General features: G+C 50.3%; 1 protein-coding gene across 3 annotated transcripts in view; it reads left to right on the forward strand.

Moving 5' to 3' along the window:
- AIFM3 (apoptosis inducing factor, mitochondria associated 3) overlaps positions 1 to 16,831 on the forward strand; it is a 53,446-nt gene that overhangs the window by 4,238 nt on the left and 32,377 nt on the right. For all 3 annotated transcript variants that reach the window (XM_027670509.1, XM_027670511.1, XM_027670510.1), the window contains exon 2: positions 9,173 to 9,323. In XM_027670509.1, coding sequence (XP_027526310.1) covers positions 9,293 to 9,323 — 31 coding nt within the window. In that variant the 5' untranslated portion in view covers positions 9,173 to 9,292. The remainder of the gene's footprint in view (positions 1 to 9,172; positions 9,324 to 16,831) is intronic.

Below are 16,831 nucleotides of genomic sequence, written 5' to 3' on the forward strand. Positions count from 1 at the left end.
CAGCCGGAGCTGCCGGCGGAGCCGGAGGGAGGCGATGCGGAAGCGTCGCAACTTTCCTGAGATGCAGCAACTGCCCAGAAAGTCAAAGCAGTGGAAAAAAATGGGTCGCGGGGGAAAACCGGGTTTGGGTCCCTGGGTTGCGTGTCGTGTCCCTCCGCCAGTGCGTTCTCCAAGTTTGTTTGTCCCTGTTTCGGGGAACAGTGATCCCACCCGGACAAAGGGGAATGGCTTTAAACTGAAGGAGGGTAGATTAGATATTAGGAAAACATTCTCCCCTGTGAGGGTCGTCAGGCACTGGCACAGGTTGCCCAGAGAAGCTGTGGCTGCCCCATCCCTGGAAGTGTTCAAGGCCAGGTTGGACGGGGCTTGGAGCAACCTGTTCTAGTGGAAGGTGTCCCTGCCCATGGCAGGGGAGTGGAATGAGATGAGCTTTAAGGTCCCTTCTAAGCCAAGCCATTCCATGATCTTTGTGTGTTCCTGTCCAGCAGGACATTCTATGATTCTATGAACTGCAAGATCTCCTTTGAGAGGGGACATCCACCTCTGATTGTGGTGGATGGAAGCTGGGCTGTGGTGTTCTGCTGTAGGTGTTAGTCTCGGAAAACATTGCTGGATAAACTCCTTCTGCCCTGCTCCAGCTCCTGTGGGGAACACAGATTGCTCTTGTGCAAGGGGGACCTGGCAGGGACAGCACGGCAAGGACTCGGCTGCCTGTAGTGCAGTAATTGAGAATTAAAACTCTCTCGTGTTGTGAAATGATTTTTGCATCGTGCACTCTGCGCCTGGGGAGAATTTCCAGCATTTGTGCTATTTATTAGCAAACCTTTGCGATCTGAACCAAATCTCATGATTAATGATTTTCAGTCCAGCTCACAGAGAAGGTGTGTGGAGTGGTGGCAGTGACAGCGCTGCCAAATGAGCCTTTAACCTGGACCGTAAATTGCTGAAGCAGCAGCCAGGAAAACAATCCTGTCTGATTGTGCTCCGACGGGGCGTTCCCACTGCACTTCTTCAGGAGCCAGCGGGGTACATTAACCGGCAACTTTGTAGCTCTCTGTGCTGCCGCTGACACAAACTCCTGGTGACAAGGTGAAGTGCAGCAGCGCACGTCACTCCCTGCCCTCATCGCTCCCTGCCGCGGTGAGATGGGGCCATACAGCCCATTGCTGGGGCCGTGAGCTGCTCTCGGCGTTTTGCAGCGTGAGTTTGCTTCTGTTTCTTGGGACCATCCAAAAGGAAATCACCTGGCAAAGCCAAACCCGCTGCTTTCTCCAGGTGGGTGTAAAGCAAATCTTGGGCCCCGCCAGGAAGCATCTGCAGAGAGAAGATTTGTCAGGGAGGGCTGTGATGAGAGGGGCTGGGGGGCTCCCTGGCAGCCGAGGTGGAGGAAGGTGTAGGAGGGGAAGGATGGCTCTGAGGATGTCAGAGTCACTGTGTGTCAGCATCTGGGGGACCCTGGAGTAGAGGCCAGGTAACAGGATCAGGATAGGTATGGAAATGGCGGGAACCTGGGAGCAGGAGCATTGGGTGGAGGGAAGGGGGAGTTGGCTGAAGGGCTATCAAATGGGAAGAAAGGGGCTGACGAGCTGGAGAGGTAAAAAGGAGGTTGTGGTGCCAGGGAGAGAAAATGGGGGTTCCTGTGTGCCAGCCCCCTTGAGTTTGGCTCATCTGCTGTGTAGGCAGAGGTTGGGCAGCAGTGCATGGCATGTCTGCATAAGCAGTGGTAGTGTGTCCTAGATGCAGCATCCTCGAGGTGGAGAGTCAAGAGGCAGTGACATGAACACAGGGGTGTTCACCCAGTTGAGCACCTCATTCTGGGAGCCTGATCTGTGCGAGCACTGGGAGCCACAGCGTTGTGGAACTCAGTCCTTGGTAGTGTGATTCTTGACAGAAGTGTTAACTTTAGCATAGGGACCCGCCTGTTTTCATACCCATGTTATTTTAGAAATACAAGTTCTCCCCGCCCTAAAAACATCATCCCCCCTCACATTCTGTTTTGTGTGACCTAATTCTCTTCCCACTGTCTTCTTTTCACTTGATGAGCAAGTCCTATGCATCTCACTGGGGTCAGAGCAGAGCTGCTGCATGTTGCCTTGATAACACAGAGTGCACAGCATGGTCTGTGGGGTGGGGGAAGAGCCTAGGGCCCCCCAGTGCTCCAACCATGCCTGGGCTGTGCTCAGAGTTCAGCATCCAGAGGAGAGAGCTGCTTTTTTTGGCAGCAGAGCCCAGCTTGTCCTGGAGACGAGGCAGTTTGATTTTGCTGAGCCAAGACCTTTACAGGAACTGGAGATCCTAAACACTGGGGGTCCTCCTCAGGATAATGGGCTGTGGCACCCAGGGTGGTGCAGCAGGTGGAGAATGGACCCAGAGTGTGCAGAGGAGGAGGCTGCGGGCAGCTCAGGGTGTCAGCAGGACTTTGTGCCAGTGGTTGCTGTGGTTTTCAGCATTACTGGTGGCTGGAGTTGCCCTACTAAGCAGAGGAGAAGTGGGGTGTGAGATTGTGCACGGTGGTACTAAGAGTACCACTTGTACTACTAAGTGGTACAAGAGCTGACCTTCAGGAGATGATGAAGAAGGACAGTCTGGGTGTACTCATCAAGGACGGGGGGACATGGAGTCACCACTCTTAAGTCTTTCTAATGCAGCTACACCAGGCATGGGGGAACCTGGTAAGAGTGGTGGCCCACTGCATAGTTCTGGCAATCACTGTGAGAGTGGAACTAGAGCAAATCCTGAGAAAAGTGAGAGAAACAGGCAGCCCTTGTTGAAAGAGCACAGCAGAAATGTAAGTCTATTGTTTGGTGGTGGGTGTGTGGTGGGTCAGGGTGGGTATGTGCCTGGCTGGGATGGAACCACACAGGGTGATGGTGGGACTGAGAAATGGGGTCTGTTGCTGGGTGCCATTGTGTATGTTGAGGAGGTAGGTGGGAAATGAGGGCTCTGAGTCCTGGTGATGTTCAAGACCATCTGGGCTGGAGTCCTTGCACCCAGGGACCAGGGTCTGGGCTGCCCTGTGGGATTGGCTGTGCTTTGTGAGATGGGCTGGAGAGATTGTAGTGGGGTGTGTGCTTCACTTTGGTTCTAGGGTGTGACCAAAACAGGTCTACTGCTGGGACTGCTCCATGGCTCCTGCTGTCCCATGTGTTAAAGACAATATTTTGCATGTACAGAGAATTGGCGGAGCTGCAGTGGATGGGGTATGGTTTGAGATCAGGGGTTGTTTTTTCCCCACAGTGGGGACCAGAGTCAGAGCCAGCTCTTCCCTGCAAGCATGGACAGTGACACCAGATGATCTAAGCCTCCAGTTGCCCCCTTCTCTTGTGTTCCTGCTTGGGGAGCGTGGGAACCAGCTTGCAGAGCCGGATCTCAGTGGCTGGAACAGGAACATGGTCCCCTTCGCTGTGCGGAGCAGACAAGCAAGTCTTCCAAGAGATGTGGAGATCAGTCCTTATACAGAGCAGGAAAGAAATTACTAACGTGGACCCTTCAGACACATCCACGAAGGATGTCCCAAGAAGAAAGTGCTGAGCTCTTCAAATGGCTGTAACAGTGCTCTGAGTCCAAAAATTTTCTGCAGGAACTGATAAAGCTTCTGAAGGACAAAGTTATCTGGACAGAAAACAGGCAAATGTTTGTAGACAATAGAACCCAGATGCAATAAAAAGAAAATGTTATTGTATGCAGGGACAGTTGAAAACCAGCAGCTCCTGTTGAGTGCAGAGCTGTTGGACATCACCTTAGAGGACCTGTGCTACAAGTGACTGAAAACTAGAAAAACAAAGCTGCCATGGGAAAGAGAGGCAGAGAAATCACAGACACAACTGGAGTCCTGGCCCTGCCACAGCAGGGAATCCCTGACCAGAAATGGCCCTGAGGAGCCCTGGCAAGGGGCTGTGCTCAGAGCTACAGAGGAAGGCAAAAGCCCCTAGGCACCTGTACCAATCTCCAAGGGAAAAAACTTTTCTAACCTCAAACTGGCTGTGAGCTGTTCCCTGAGCATGTGAGCAAGCCCTGTGCCTGACCCCCTGGAGCTGCCATGGCTCCAGGGGACAGTGTGACTGCCCAACCCTTCCTCTACTGGAGGCAAGTCAGGGAGTCTGAGCATGACGAAATACTCCAGAAGTGATATGCCTGGGAGCAAAGATGTCATTCCTGGTCCCAGTGGGAAACTCTCCATGCTTCAAAGTGTTGAGGAAGTGAAATCGTTTAACATCTCCTCTTCCCATTTCTAAGGAGTGCTGCATCTGCCAAATGTGGTGTGAATGGGGAGCTCTATGTTGGTCTCCAGATGCCAAGGATGGATTTTCTTGTTCTTTGCACACCACTGAATCTTTTCCACTGATACCCATCTGAAAAGATCTGGTATCTTTGAGGACCCTCAGGTGTTAGTGGGTCAAGTCATGAATAACGGTGAGTCCATTCTCCAAAGCTTTAAACAGCATTAAGGTTTGATCTAAGTGGGTATGTCAACCTGCTTACATCTGGAATTGGATCAGATGACCACCAGAGACCTCTTCTAGCTTAAATTCGTCCGTGATCCTGGGCAGAAGGTGCAGAGCAAGAGATGCCACCCTGATGGGAGATGAAGGCCAGCATGGTCATGACCACAACTGCATTGAGGCTGCCATGTTGCCCTTCCTGCATTAAACACTACTGAGAGGTGTCACGTCTCCTTGTTTGGCCCTTTGATCCCATTCTTTTTAGGAGACAGCCATCCCATGGCCCACACTGCCTGCCTCTCCATTGTTTTCTTTAGTCCTCCAATATTGAGAAATTCTTCCTCGACCCATGGGAAGGTCTCCTCCTTATCCTGATGGAATGCCTTCCTTGGGAGGTATCTCTAGCTGGCCTCTGCTTTTTGATCCTGGTCTGTGTCCTAGAGGAGACCTTTCTCATCCTCATTTGTGTGGACCTTGGCTTTCCATGAATCTGAAAATCAAGAAATCTGGAAATCAGAAAGAAAGGCTGGCTGAGCACATGATCATGAGCTCCCTGGGTGACTAGATGTTGGTTGCTGGTGGTGGCAGGTGGGAGCATCCATTGTTATCTGGTTTCCTTGGACTGCTGGTTGTGTTCCTGACCCTTCAGAACCTGAACTGTGTCCCCAGCAGCCCCAGGGCTGGCTCGGATCTGGCCCAAGAGAAGGAGAGGGCAGTGGAGGAGATGTAGCTGTGGGAGGACCAGGGCTGTGCAAAGCCTAGAGGATCTGGGATTGTAAGCCCCAGAGATTGAGATGTTTCTTATTCTGGTAGCCACAACCAGGATCCTTGGGATCTGGAGCCTCAGGGCAGAGTTTCTTCTCTGGGATCATGTGGTGGGTTGGCACCAAGCCCCTGTCTTCTTTGACCTCACATGCACCAGCCCTTGGTGCCAGGAGATCACATCAGTCCTCTTGCAAATACTGGGAGCCCTCACATCACTGAGGAGCAGAGATTTGGGTCCAGGGCTAGAGAGAAAGGGTTCAGGGGTGGGGATGGGATGGAGCTACCTTGGAAGGTGGCAGGATACCCCTCTATCTGGCCAGGGGACCAGGCATGGGAACTTGTGCTGGGTGAGTGGGAAGGGGAGAAGGAACAGCCCTCTCCCCTCTTCTCCCTCTAGTGGCACCCAGGGCTGTCATGGGTGTCTGGAGGATCCTGAAGAGGCCATGGAGGCAGCTGGTATCCATATACACCAGGGCCCCCTCCCACAGCAGGTAAGTCACGGCTGAGGGGACTCCATCAACAATGTCATGAGTGTGTCCATGCTCAGTGCTCCACAGAAGTCTCCAGCTGGAGCTAGCTTGGATTGCAAACTGATGTCTCTAGGGAGATGCCTGTGTCACTGGGCACAGCTTGGTGCTCAGATCTGTGCCAGATTTCTAGGCGAGCAATGCAGAATTATTCACAGCAGCAGGACAGATGCTGACAGATGCTGCAGCTGGATGGGAAGGACCTGAGTGCCGGGTGAGGAAATGATACTGCGGCAATAAACACAAACTGATGTTCAGGGGGAAAATGTTATTTATACCTACAGTGTACTGATATGCTGATATATAGTTGCCACATTAGCTCTTGGAAAAGATTTTGGAGTCACAGCTGAGCACTTGATTAAAACAGGAGCCTGGGGCACCGCAGCGAGCAGAAGCACAGTGCTAATAATAGCTCTGCCAGCACTGCACCGCTCAGAAGTGGTGCAGGCTCTGGATCCTGCACCGAGCACAGACTGTCTGAACCTGGTGGGAAGTGTGGGCTGGGCTGAGCCATGTGGTCTGTCTGGTCTGATATCCCTGACCCACACCGAAATGTGATGTTGCCATATTTTACATATGTTATTGCCGTGCAGGGGAAGTGTGCAGGGTTGGTAGCACTGGATTGTTTCTCTCTCTTTGTTGGATTATTGTCCCTATTTCTCCTGTTTAGAGCAGGCTGGTGTCCCTGGTTATGTGCTCAGGAAGTGCTCTCTGTGGGTGATGGAATTCTGCAGACAGCCTGGTGCAGGGCTGGTTCCCCATTCACTCTGGAGTTTTTAGGGATGGGGCAGTTTGTTCCTCAGCACTGCCGCAGTTGCCTCTTTGAGCAGATGTTGAAGGTGTTCCTGTGCAGCTGTGTGGCACAGAGTATCGTTTTGTTCAGGCAACAGATGATGTACTGGTTTACTGAGGCGTGGGCACCTTATGCAGGTCAGGCCATCACCCTTCAGGACTTAGCAAGATTTTACGGGGGATCCTGGGTTCAGCTACATCGTGTTGTATAGAAGTTTATTTCCTTCTTCTAATAGAGAGGAGATTTTGGCCATGACTCCTGCAGGATCTAGCTCTGGTTCGGTGCCTCTGGATGCCACTAGCAGTGACGTGGCCCTGTTGTGTCCTCTGAGTTGGTCAGCAGGGCAGGCTGGTGCCTCTCTGCAACCAGCTGGGTCTCAGTTGATTCTGAAGCATCTCTATGTCCTTGCTGGAACTCAGGCTGGGGGCAATCAGGTGGCCTCTCCTCTGGTGGCATCAGCTGAAATCCTACCACGAACCATTTTGGTTTTGCCTGGTTAATGCCAGGAGTGGAGAAGACACCTCTGATATCAACCACTTCCCTCTGACCTGCGCCGGGAGGTGCAAGTGTCTCAGTGTGTCTGAAGGGGTGGGGGGACCATCAGTGGGGAAGCTGGGAGATGTGAAGTGGGCCTGAGGGAATGGCTGCAGATTGCCATCTTTATGGTCCAAACAAAGTAAAAGCATGTCAGATGAATGGCTGACATTCAGGAACTCTGACATGCCCCCAAGTCCCTGTTAAAACCAGCCAGACCAGCTGGAAACCAGTCCTGCATCAGCATTTCTGGAGGGGTTGGACAAGTTGGAGTGATTCTCTGCTGAGGCATCTTTGGGAGCCACCCTTCTGCCACCCACTGCCTGCCTGGTAGTTGGGGTTCCCTGCTGTGCTCCTCCACATGCACAGCATCCCAAGGGAATGCTGGGATGCTGCCAGGGCACTGCCTGCCTGGAGCGTGATCCTGTCTTGCTGCCACAACATCCACTTCTGCTGCAGGAAACCCACTGCAAATTGCTGCTCTGGGTTGGGGTGGAGGGGGGCTTCGTTTGCTCCTGAGGCAGCTGTGGCAATATTTCATTATGTGTTTTACACTAAATTTTTGTCCTATATCATTGATACATCAGAAGCTCGAGATTTGGTTTGCCTGGTACAAAGCTATTTTCCTTTTCTCCCTGCTGGTTCTGGCAAAGGGCTGTACAGCAGCTACTGCATGTGATGTCTCCACTCCGTTTTTCCCCACTGCTCCCCGATCTTCCTCTGCATTTGTGCACCTTCTTACGTGGCATATTTTTCTGGCATTTGCTCTTGCATAGACAGTCATGCTGTTTCCCTGGGATGCTCTTGGAGAAGAGCTCTTGGTTCTTCCCTTCTGCATTTAATGATCCCTCTTTGCACATAACATTTTTTGGTGGCTCCACACACATTTGATCACTCCTTGTGGGGAATGTTGGGTTGGTTTTGCTGTGTTAATAGTCTGCTCCAAACTGGTACCCTCAGTGCTCAGTATTAAATGGCATGTGTCTGCTTTGCACCATGTGCAAGGCACCAGACTCGTGTTCCCCTATGGCTTGGGTTGCTTATTCAACATGCTCCAGGCTCTGAAGGTGCTTCTACAACACACCTGGGGCTTGGTTGAGGTGTTGCCATGCATGGCATCCCTCTGTTTCCAGAGGGATACATGCTGTTATTTTGAGTTGGTGTTTAAGCAAAGAAGAGAAGGTGTAGGGCTTGTTATCTGTCTCCTGACACTTCTCTAATTCTCATCGTAAAGACCTTGAGGGACTTTGTAAACTACAGAAAAGCCTACCTTGTTTGTCTTAAAATATAATTTGGCAATGGTTTTTAATTTCCTGCCCAGATCAGAGGGCTTTTTGAATAATATATGGCAAACCCATAGTAAATTGGTTCAATTCAGGTAGGAGAGGGTAAAATGAATTAAATATACTATTTAATTGTCACTGTGTTGGATGAGTCTTTGCTGTTTTCAGTCATGCGGTGTAGCTGAGAAGGTTTATCTGAATTCTTTGTACCAAATCTGAGAGCACTCCAAGTCAAAGCTAATAAGAGAAACGCAACTTGATTTCAAACATTAAAAAAATTGGTCTTAATAGAATAAAAAAAGGATGTTGATACAAAATGGTTTGATATCAAACCCCCTTTAATTAATTAATTGTTCCAAAGCCAATGGCATTTCTGCAGGAATGAGTATAACTAGAATACCTAATAATAACAGGAAAAAAACAACTGAAATGTATTTATGGTTTAATCATTGTATTTAGGCTGTGACCTGTGTGCTTAGAGTTTTAATTCCTAAAGGCAGTACTTTGAAAAGTTATTAAAGTCTGACCATAAATGATATGAGGGTTTTTGTAATTAACTTTGATGTTTGAATTTATAAACTTCATAATTGAATTTACCAGTGGCTCCCAGCACGGTGGCTCCCAGCACACTGTGCGCTTGTCCCTCGGGTCACTGGGGGTGCATGGGGCTCGGTGCCCCCGTGCTATGTGTGCCCACTGTACTGGTGCTGCCCGCTCCTGCCTGCAGCTGTGGGCACAGGCAGCAGCGCTGTCACGAGTTTGCCTTCCCCTCCTTGCAGCACCCGCCTTCCCCGCCGGTACCGGCTCTCACAGTACTTTTCTACCCAGGGCACGTGGGATCGACGCTGGAGCCGAGACACGCGAGCTGTCCGTGTACCATGCGAGGATGTGCCCGCGCCCTTGGTGACCTGCCCGCCCCTGGCCCCGCTGCCTGTCCCGCACGGCGCCATGGGAGGATGCTTCTCCAAGCCCAAACCAGGTGACTGCCCTCCAAGGCCGAGGCCCCATCCTGCCGTCCCTGTGGGAGAAGTAGGTCAGCAGTGGACGCTGGCCGGGGGAATGTTAATGCTCGGCTCCCGCAGGGAGGATTACTGGGTTCTTAATCCCTCCAGATTCCTCGGCTCTCTCACTCCCAGGCAGGGAGCTGTGGGGGGCAGCAGCGCTACCGGGGGGGTGGTAGGGGGGTGGTGGGGGGTGGTTGGGGGGTGGTTGGGGGGTTTTTTACCCTGCAGCACGAGAGGGGCAGCTCCGCCCGGTCCCATCTCCTCGTACCTCACCACCCTCCTGCTTCTGCCTTTCTGCTGTACCTGGGGCAGAGCTGCCCCTCTCGTGCCCCACGGCAGGTTTGTATGACAGCCATCCCCACACAGACACGTGGGGCTCCAGCACCTTCCTTCTGCTGCAGCTTTGTCACTCACTGGCCAGCCCTTATTTTTTTCCCTGCAGTCCTGGGGCTGCTCTGCTGTTGGGATTTTATTATCTTGGTGAAGCCTGTCCATGTGTACTGCTTCCAGTGGGGAAAGCAGTTGTAGGCACCTGGACATCAAGGATGTTCCCCCTCCCCCCCTTGCCTGGCATGGTCCCACCACGGCTGGGCTGGGTGGGCTCCCTGCTTTGTGGTTTGGGGAAGGTGGGTGTGTGTGGGAGGGACAGGGGCTGTGGTGCTGCCTGCCCATGCAAACTGGCTGATTGAGGGGTGGTGTGGAAGTGTCGATGTTCGGCCTTGTCCTGAGCAGGCTGGGCATGAGCAGGCACCACATGGTCACCCACACTCATCATACCCGGCAGCACCCACCCACATCACTCCAGTGCAGGATCCCAAGGAGTGATGCTGGTGCATGGGGGGCATGGCAGTGTTGCCGAAGCTGCCATGGAGGAGAGCTCCCAGCTTCCTGTGCCCCAGGGCAAGTGGTGCTGTCAGATCAGTTAGCATCCATGTGTAGCCTTTGTGGGTGGACAGATGTCTTTTGGGGACCTTTTCTTGGCAATTTGTCTTCACTGCCTCAGGCAGGGGGGGTTTCAGGTTGAAGGACTCAAAAGGTCAGAAGGGCAGTAGGAGTTGTGAACCACTGAACATCCAAGGAGTGAGGTCCCTGCCTTTGTGTAAGGCACGAGGAGAAAATAAAGGTGATTTTCTGCCCTTGACCTGTACTATGGTTATGTTAGGGGTCATCACCAAGGTAATATGGCATTGGACACTGTGACCTGTAAGTTTTCTTCATGAAAACCCTGTTTATATCTTTATATCATCTCACAGTTATAAAACCTGCAAACGCAGGGAGGTAAACAGAGACATTTGAGGATACTGATTGTTCTAGCAAAGGGGTTTTACAGCCATTTCATCTGGGAATTGTACACCATTGGAGCTGAGTACTGGACTTTACTATTTCTAAGAATCCACCTATTCCCTGTCCAAATAAGAAGCAGGGACAGAATAGAGTTATTTGCTCCATTTCCACATTTGCTCTATTTCCACATGAAGGGAATATTTCAGATGCAACCTGAAGTCAAGGGAATTGATTCAGACACTTTTTAAAGATGTACACAAGGTCCTTATCTGCTCCATCTCCTTATATTCAAGAGAAACCCTTAGTCCCTTGAGCACTCTCAAGATAACCTTGGCATTGCACAAATGTCACTTTTTGAGGAGCAGATGAGTGGTACAAGAACTTTGGGGAGTGGACTCCTGGATCCCTAAATAGATGTGCTGACTGTACTGCTGGCCAACCCCAGATCTGGCTGTTGCTGCAGTGCCTGTCCCTGTCCTGATATTTCAGAGTTTAATTAAGAGCTTATGTTCAAGCAATGAAGTAATCTGCTGTTATCTCCAGTGCTGCAGTCCCGTGATGCCAGATCCTCTTCCGAAGGCCCAGTTCTCAATCTCTGCATAATTTTTTCCTGGGGTTTGTCTTGAGTGTGTGATGCATTGGGAATGAGCTGGCAGCCTGTGTGGTATCCCAGCACCCGCTCTTGCAGCACAGCCTGGGCAGGATGATGGGTGACAAAAACCATCATGCACCAGTGCCAGCTCTTGTGAGCTGCGGCAGCACCATCTCTGCGCAGGGTGTGGGAGAGTGGCTTCAAAACCTATAAATTGTGATTATCCCTCTCCTGCTGGGCTCAGTGCTTGATGATGGGGCAAAGCAGCCACTCCACTTCACATGGAATGTCTGGGGGTGGGCTTTGTCTTGTACAGAGAATGTGTTTAGCAGGGAACATGCTCTGTTCCCAGGCATGTTGCATGCTACTGGAGAGGGTGCTGTTGCCTGTGTGACCTGAGCTTGGCTCTGAGGGTGCCCCCAGGCTTGGCTGGCAAGTCCTACATCCTGGTTTTTGGGAGTGTGGCATTTACTGACACATCATCTGGAGAAGGAGAGCAGAGCCAGGCACATTTGACATGGTGATTTTGTCACGAGCTGTCGTTTTTAATAGAATGATAGAATCACGGAATGATTTGGGCTGGAAGGGACTGTAAAGACGAACAAGTTCTGATCCCCTCCCATGGGCAGGGACACCTTCTACTAGATCAGGTTGCTCCAAGCCTCATCCAGCCTTGCCTTGGAAGGAGAGGAAGAAATGGTCAATAGAAATGGTTTGGAGTCTCTTTGAGACCACCTGAAGTTTCTCTCATTGGGGTTTGTAGTTGAGGCTGCTCCCTCCAGCATCATCCCTTTTGTGCTTTTTTGGTTTCTGCTGCTCCTGGAACTGATGGCACCATACAGCCTATACCAGGCTGTTCCTTGCCCTCAGTGCTCCTCTGCCTTGTGCCTCCAGCCCCTGAGCAGCACACTTCGAGGCATCATATGGTTTTGGGGTTGGGGAAGGCACACTCACTGCTCTCCCCTCGTCAGCTCAGCTCCTCCATGCCCCATGGACAGGCATCTTCATCTTACCCAGACTCCCCCAGGTTCAAGTTAGTTCTTGGTGCGTGGCAATTCTCTCTTCCCATGTTAACTCAGTATTTTCCTGGTTTCTCTCATTTTAAGTAGTACACTTTCAATTATCTGATCCCCATAATTTAAATTTAGCCTCTAGAAGGGCTCTGAGCCATACTGGAAACCCAGTTCTGTGATAAAGAAGTCTTTTAATTACCCTATTTTTTTTTAAATAATGTCCGTGGCCCTGCACTGCTGCCCAGCTACCTGCCAGCTCCTGCTCTGGGGTCTATGCCAACAATTCTAGCCTCATGTCTCAGGTACCTGCCCAAAAGCAGGCAGAGGCTTTGACTTGTCCCACAAGGCTGTGAATAGTGGAGAAGGAATAAAATTACAGATGCAGTGGGGTGTTAAGGACTTACTGCTTGTGTGAATGGCATGAGGCAAAGCACAAGAGCATTGTGGCCACTGTGTGAAAACAACACCTAAGCCAACTGTGATGGATGGGGTTGAGATGCAGTTCCTGAGTGTGTGTGGAGGGTCCCAGCAGTGCTTGACCTAAAGGCTGAAAACCTGGCAGAAAAAAAAATGAGTCAAAATTTATAGTCTTGTCAAGACTGTATTTTAAACAATTCTGTGACTTTGGGGAGCTGACTCAGGATTTTTGAATAGTGAGAGCTGACAGTGCTGTGATGTATGTGGATGTTTGGAATGAGCACCTGCTCAGCTGGTTCCTCTGCTTTTTTCCATATTCTTATAAAATACTTACAGCCCTGGCCTCCTAGTCCCTAATATATATATATATAATGTGTGTGTGTATGTATCATCATCATGGCCGGGCTTCGCGAACGAAGATTTGGGAAGGACTCTACCCACGTTTCTTGCAAGCGCGTTGGTGGCTAAAAAGGCCAATACGAGATAGACACGTCCGGTTGCAGAAGACACAGCAGAAAGACTCCTTAGATGGTATATTCTCCAAGGCACGATTCTTTCTGCGTTGTCTTTTCTCCTCAAGAGTGATCCTGCGTGCCTTCTCAAAAGCATCAGCAGCGTTATAAATGGTCTGTCTCCAGGCCTCCCGGTTAGAGGCCAGAGTAGACCAGTTATGGTGATCAATATGCCCGAGGCTGAGTTGTTGCTTCAGGGAGTCCTTGTATCTTTTCTTCGGAGCTCCTCTCTTGCGACAGCCAGTGGCAAGTTCACCATAAAGCAGGATCTTAGGGAGGGGGTGGTTGGTCCTTCATCCTGGAGACGTGCCCTGCCCATCGCAGTTGCGTTCTCAGTAGCATGGCTTCAATACTTGTGATTGCTGCCTGTTCAAGAACAGATGTATTGGTCACGTAGTCTGACCAGTGGATGTTTAGGATTGTACGGAGGCAGCGTTGATGGAAGCGTTCTAGGAGACGCAGGTGGTGGCGGTAGATGACCCATGTTTCGGAACCATATAAAAGAGTAGACAGCACTATGGCTCTGTAAACACTGATCTTGGTACTTTTCTTCAAGTGTTTATTACGCCAGACTCTTTTATGGAGCTTTCCAAAGGCACTATATGCCTTTGCTAACCTATTGTCTATCTCCCCGTCGATCTTACCATCTGAGGAGATGAGGCTGCCTAAGTAATTAAACTGCTGGACTGATTTGAGTTCTGATTGGCCGATGGTGATGTGGGGATGATGGAAGACTTCCTGAGGTGCAGGTTGATGGAGAACTTCAGTCTTCTTTAAGCTGACTTCCAGCCCAAAGAGCTCAGCAGCCTCTGCGAAGCAGGATGTTAAACGCTGCAGAGCTGCTTCTGTGTGGGCAACAAGGGCAGCGTCATCAGCATAAAGCAGCTCCCGGACAAGATGGTTTAGGGTCTTAGTGTGGGCCTTCAGTCGCCTTAGGTTGAATAGGCTTCCATCAGTACGATATCGAATGTAAATACCGTCCTGATCATCGAGGTCTGCCGTGGCCCTTTGGAGCATCATGCTGAAAAAGACTGTGAATAAGGTAGGAGCGAGAACGCAGCCTTGTTTCACACCATTCTTTATTAGAAAGGGCTCAGAAAGTGTGTTGCCATATCTGACTTGGCCGTGCTGATCCTCATGAAGTGAGATGATCATTTTAAGGAACTTGGGGGGACAACCTAAACGTTCCAAAATCTGCCAAAGATAGATATATATTAAAAATGTACATAAACACATATGTTTATGTATGTGATATGTTTATATATGTGATGCTGATGGCACAGGGCAAGCCAGCACATCTCTCTCTGTCTGTCTCTCATCTATTTTATCTATACCTATACATATCTATTTATATCTATACCCATACTTATGTATCTATATTGATATCCATACCTCTATGTCCCTGAGGAGCTGTCTGCTGTCCAGATTTGTAGTCACATGCCAAAAACTTTCCGAACAGTTTGCTTTAAGGTCCAGGCTCTCTTCTAGCAGTTACAGGATAGGACTGTCAAAGGGCTCGAGTGCGCTGGCCCCAGCCCCATTGTACCAATCAGATTTCAGAATTAGACTTGGGTTTATAAATATTTCATTTAAATGTCATTTTCCCTGATGGCAACTGAAGCAGTTTGCTGGATCAGCTCAGGTGCTGCTGAGCCCTGGATTCCTGGAGGGATCATCTCTCGGGAATGCAGGTTTCAGGCCAGAGGGACACCCCATGTAGGAACCATGAAAAGGAGGAGATGGGGGGATAAAATGTTGGCGAGAGGCAAGTGGGAATTGCCTCCCACAGAGGCAAGTGGTGAAGTGTGGAGCCTGAAATAGGAAGAGAGAAGGCTTTATACCTCTTTTTCTTTTCCTCTGGACATTTGTCCAGCAGTGTTAGTGAGTCCCAAGCAATGCCAAGTCACATACTGGTGCCAGAGACCTGCTGCTTCCTGCATATGTTTTTCTGACTGAGGAAGAAGTGAAGAGAGCAGAGCTACATTTCCATCTTCATCCCTCTAGGTTCACATGCCCGTGGACCAGTGAGCACTCCAAGTGCTCACCTGACCCAAATGTGCTCTGAAAAACAGAGCCCTGGGGCATCAGCCAAGTGAGACATGGAGGTTGTTTCCTGCAGGGTGAATTCACTGATATCAGTGTCACTGCTAGGGCTCAGAGCTGCTGGCTTTGCTGGTGCCAGCCTGGTCTCATCCTGAGACATGTTCTGGCTCCGCAGTCTGGCTGCAAGGATGCTCAGCCTAATTCGCTGCAGATAAATCTGTTTGACTATGAAATCATATGACATGAGCCTCCTGTTTCTTTGGCCAAAAGTATTTCACTGAGACTGGCATAAATGGGCATTTGTTATATTTCCTAATTCTGTCCTCGAAAATCCATGTCTGCTTCTCCCAGTGCCCTAGGAAAGCAGTACTCATGGAGAGCAGCCTCTTCACTGGGTACCTGTAGCAGCTGGGCTGCTTCTCTAGAGCTCCAGGAATAGATTTGCACATAGCAGTATTGTTTTTTTTAATGCATGGTGCTGGCCCTGTTAGTTTGCATTAACTCCTGCAGCTGCAACAGAGCAAGAGAAGTTGACGTTTTCCGCTAATTCAGCATTCATACATGGAAAATCACTTTCCCCGTGAATCCTGCCCTGGTGAGTGCAGAGATTTGGCTCTTTGGCAAAAAGCTACACCATCCCATGCCCTGCTGAGCTGACACAAACAGCAGAAACTTGCAGGACTCCCAAGACAGCTGCCTGCTTCCAGCGCCTGGGCGGCCGTGGCCACTTGCTTTTTTCCCTTCCAAAATAAATGGCCTTCCCCCTGACTTGTTCTTCCATTGTCCTCTTCATGTTCTTGCAGTAAAAGTTTTGGGACAACAGATGAGGCTGAAAAGACTCAGGGCCCTTCTCTTGCTGTAGGTCTTATTTTTACCCTATTTTTGGCCTTTCCTTAATCTGTTTAGTTTGTGAACTCTAATTTTTATCTTCTGTACAGCTTTTCCTGTTCATGACCTTTATAAGATGGGGAAAGCTCAATGATCTCCTTTGTGCTTGAGACACTTCACCAATCTCTGGCACTTCCCTCTGGCTTGCTATAGAACTCACTGGGGTTTATTATTAATATTAATGGCTTCAGCTTTATGAAGTCCCTAGGAGATAAAGTGATGTTTTCCACTTTGTGATGTGAGAGCTCATCAGTGGCTTTCTCTGATGCTTCTGTGCCCAGTCTGCCTACCCCAGGCATGGGGCAGTGGGCAGGGGTGCAGCTGGGTGGGTGAGTGGGGAGGATGGTGAGTGCTGCCCTTCAGGGAGCTTGGATGAACATAGATTGGTAGAGTGGTTTGGGTTGGAAAGGGCCTTAAAGACCATCTCGTTCCAGCCCCTTGACATGGGCAGGGACACCTTCTACTATCCCAGGTTGCTCCAGGTCCTGTCCAACCTGGTCTTGGACACTTCCAGGGATGGGGCAGCCACAGCTTCTCTGGGCAACCTGTGCCAGGGCCTCACCACTCTCACAGTAACTTCTGCATATCCTCACCTGGGTAGCCGAGAAGAGCCCCTCTGTTCCCCACTGTCCTTGCTCCCATGTGTCCCTGGGTACCCTGGTCCCCAGGACAGGAATGGTTTATTGTCAGACCTGTTCAGTGATGGACACATGAGAAAAATGGACCATCCTTGC

The sequence above is a fragment of the Neopelma chrysocephalum genome, unplaced genomic scaffold (assembly GCF_003984885.1).
Source record: "Neopelma chrysocephalum unplaced genomic scaffold, ASM398488v2 Primary Assembly neopelma1_96873, whole genome shotgun sequence".
Lineage (NCBI taxonomy): Eukaryota > Metazoa > Chordata > Aves > Passeriformes > Pipridae > Neopelma > Neopelma chrysocephalum.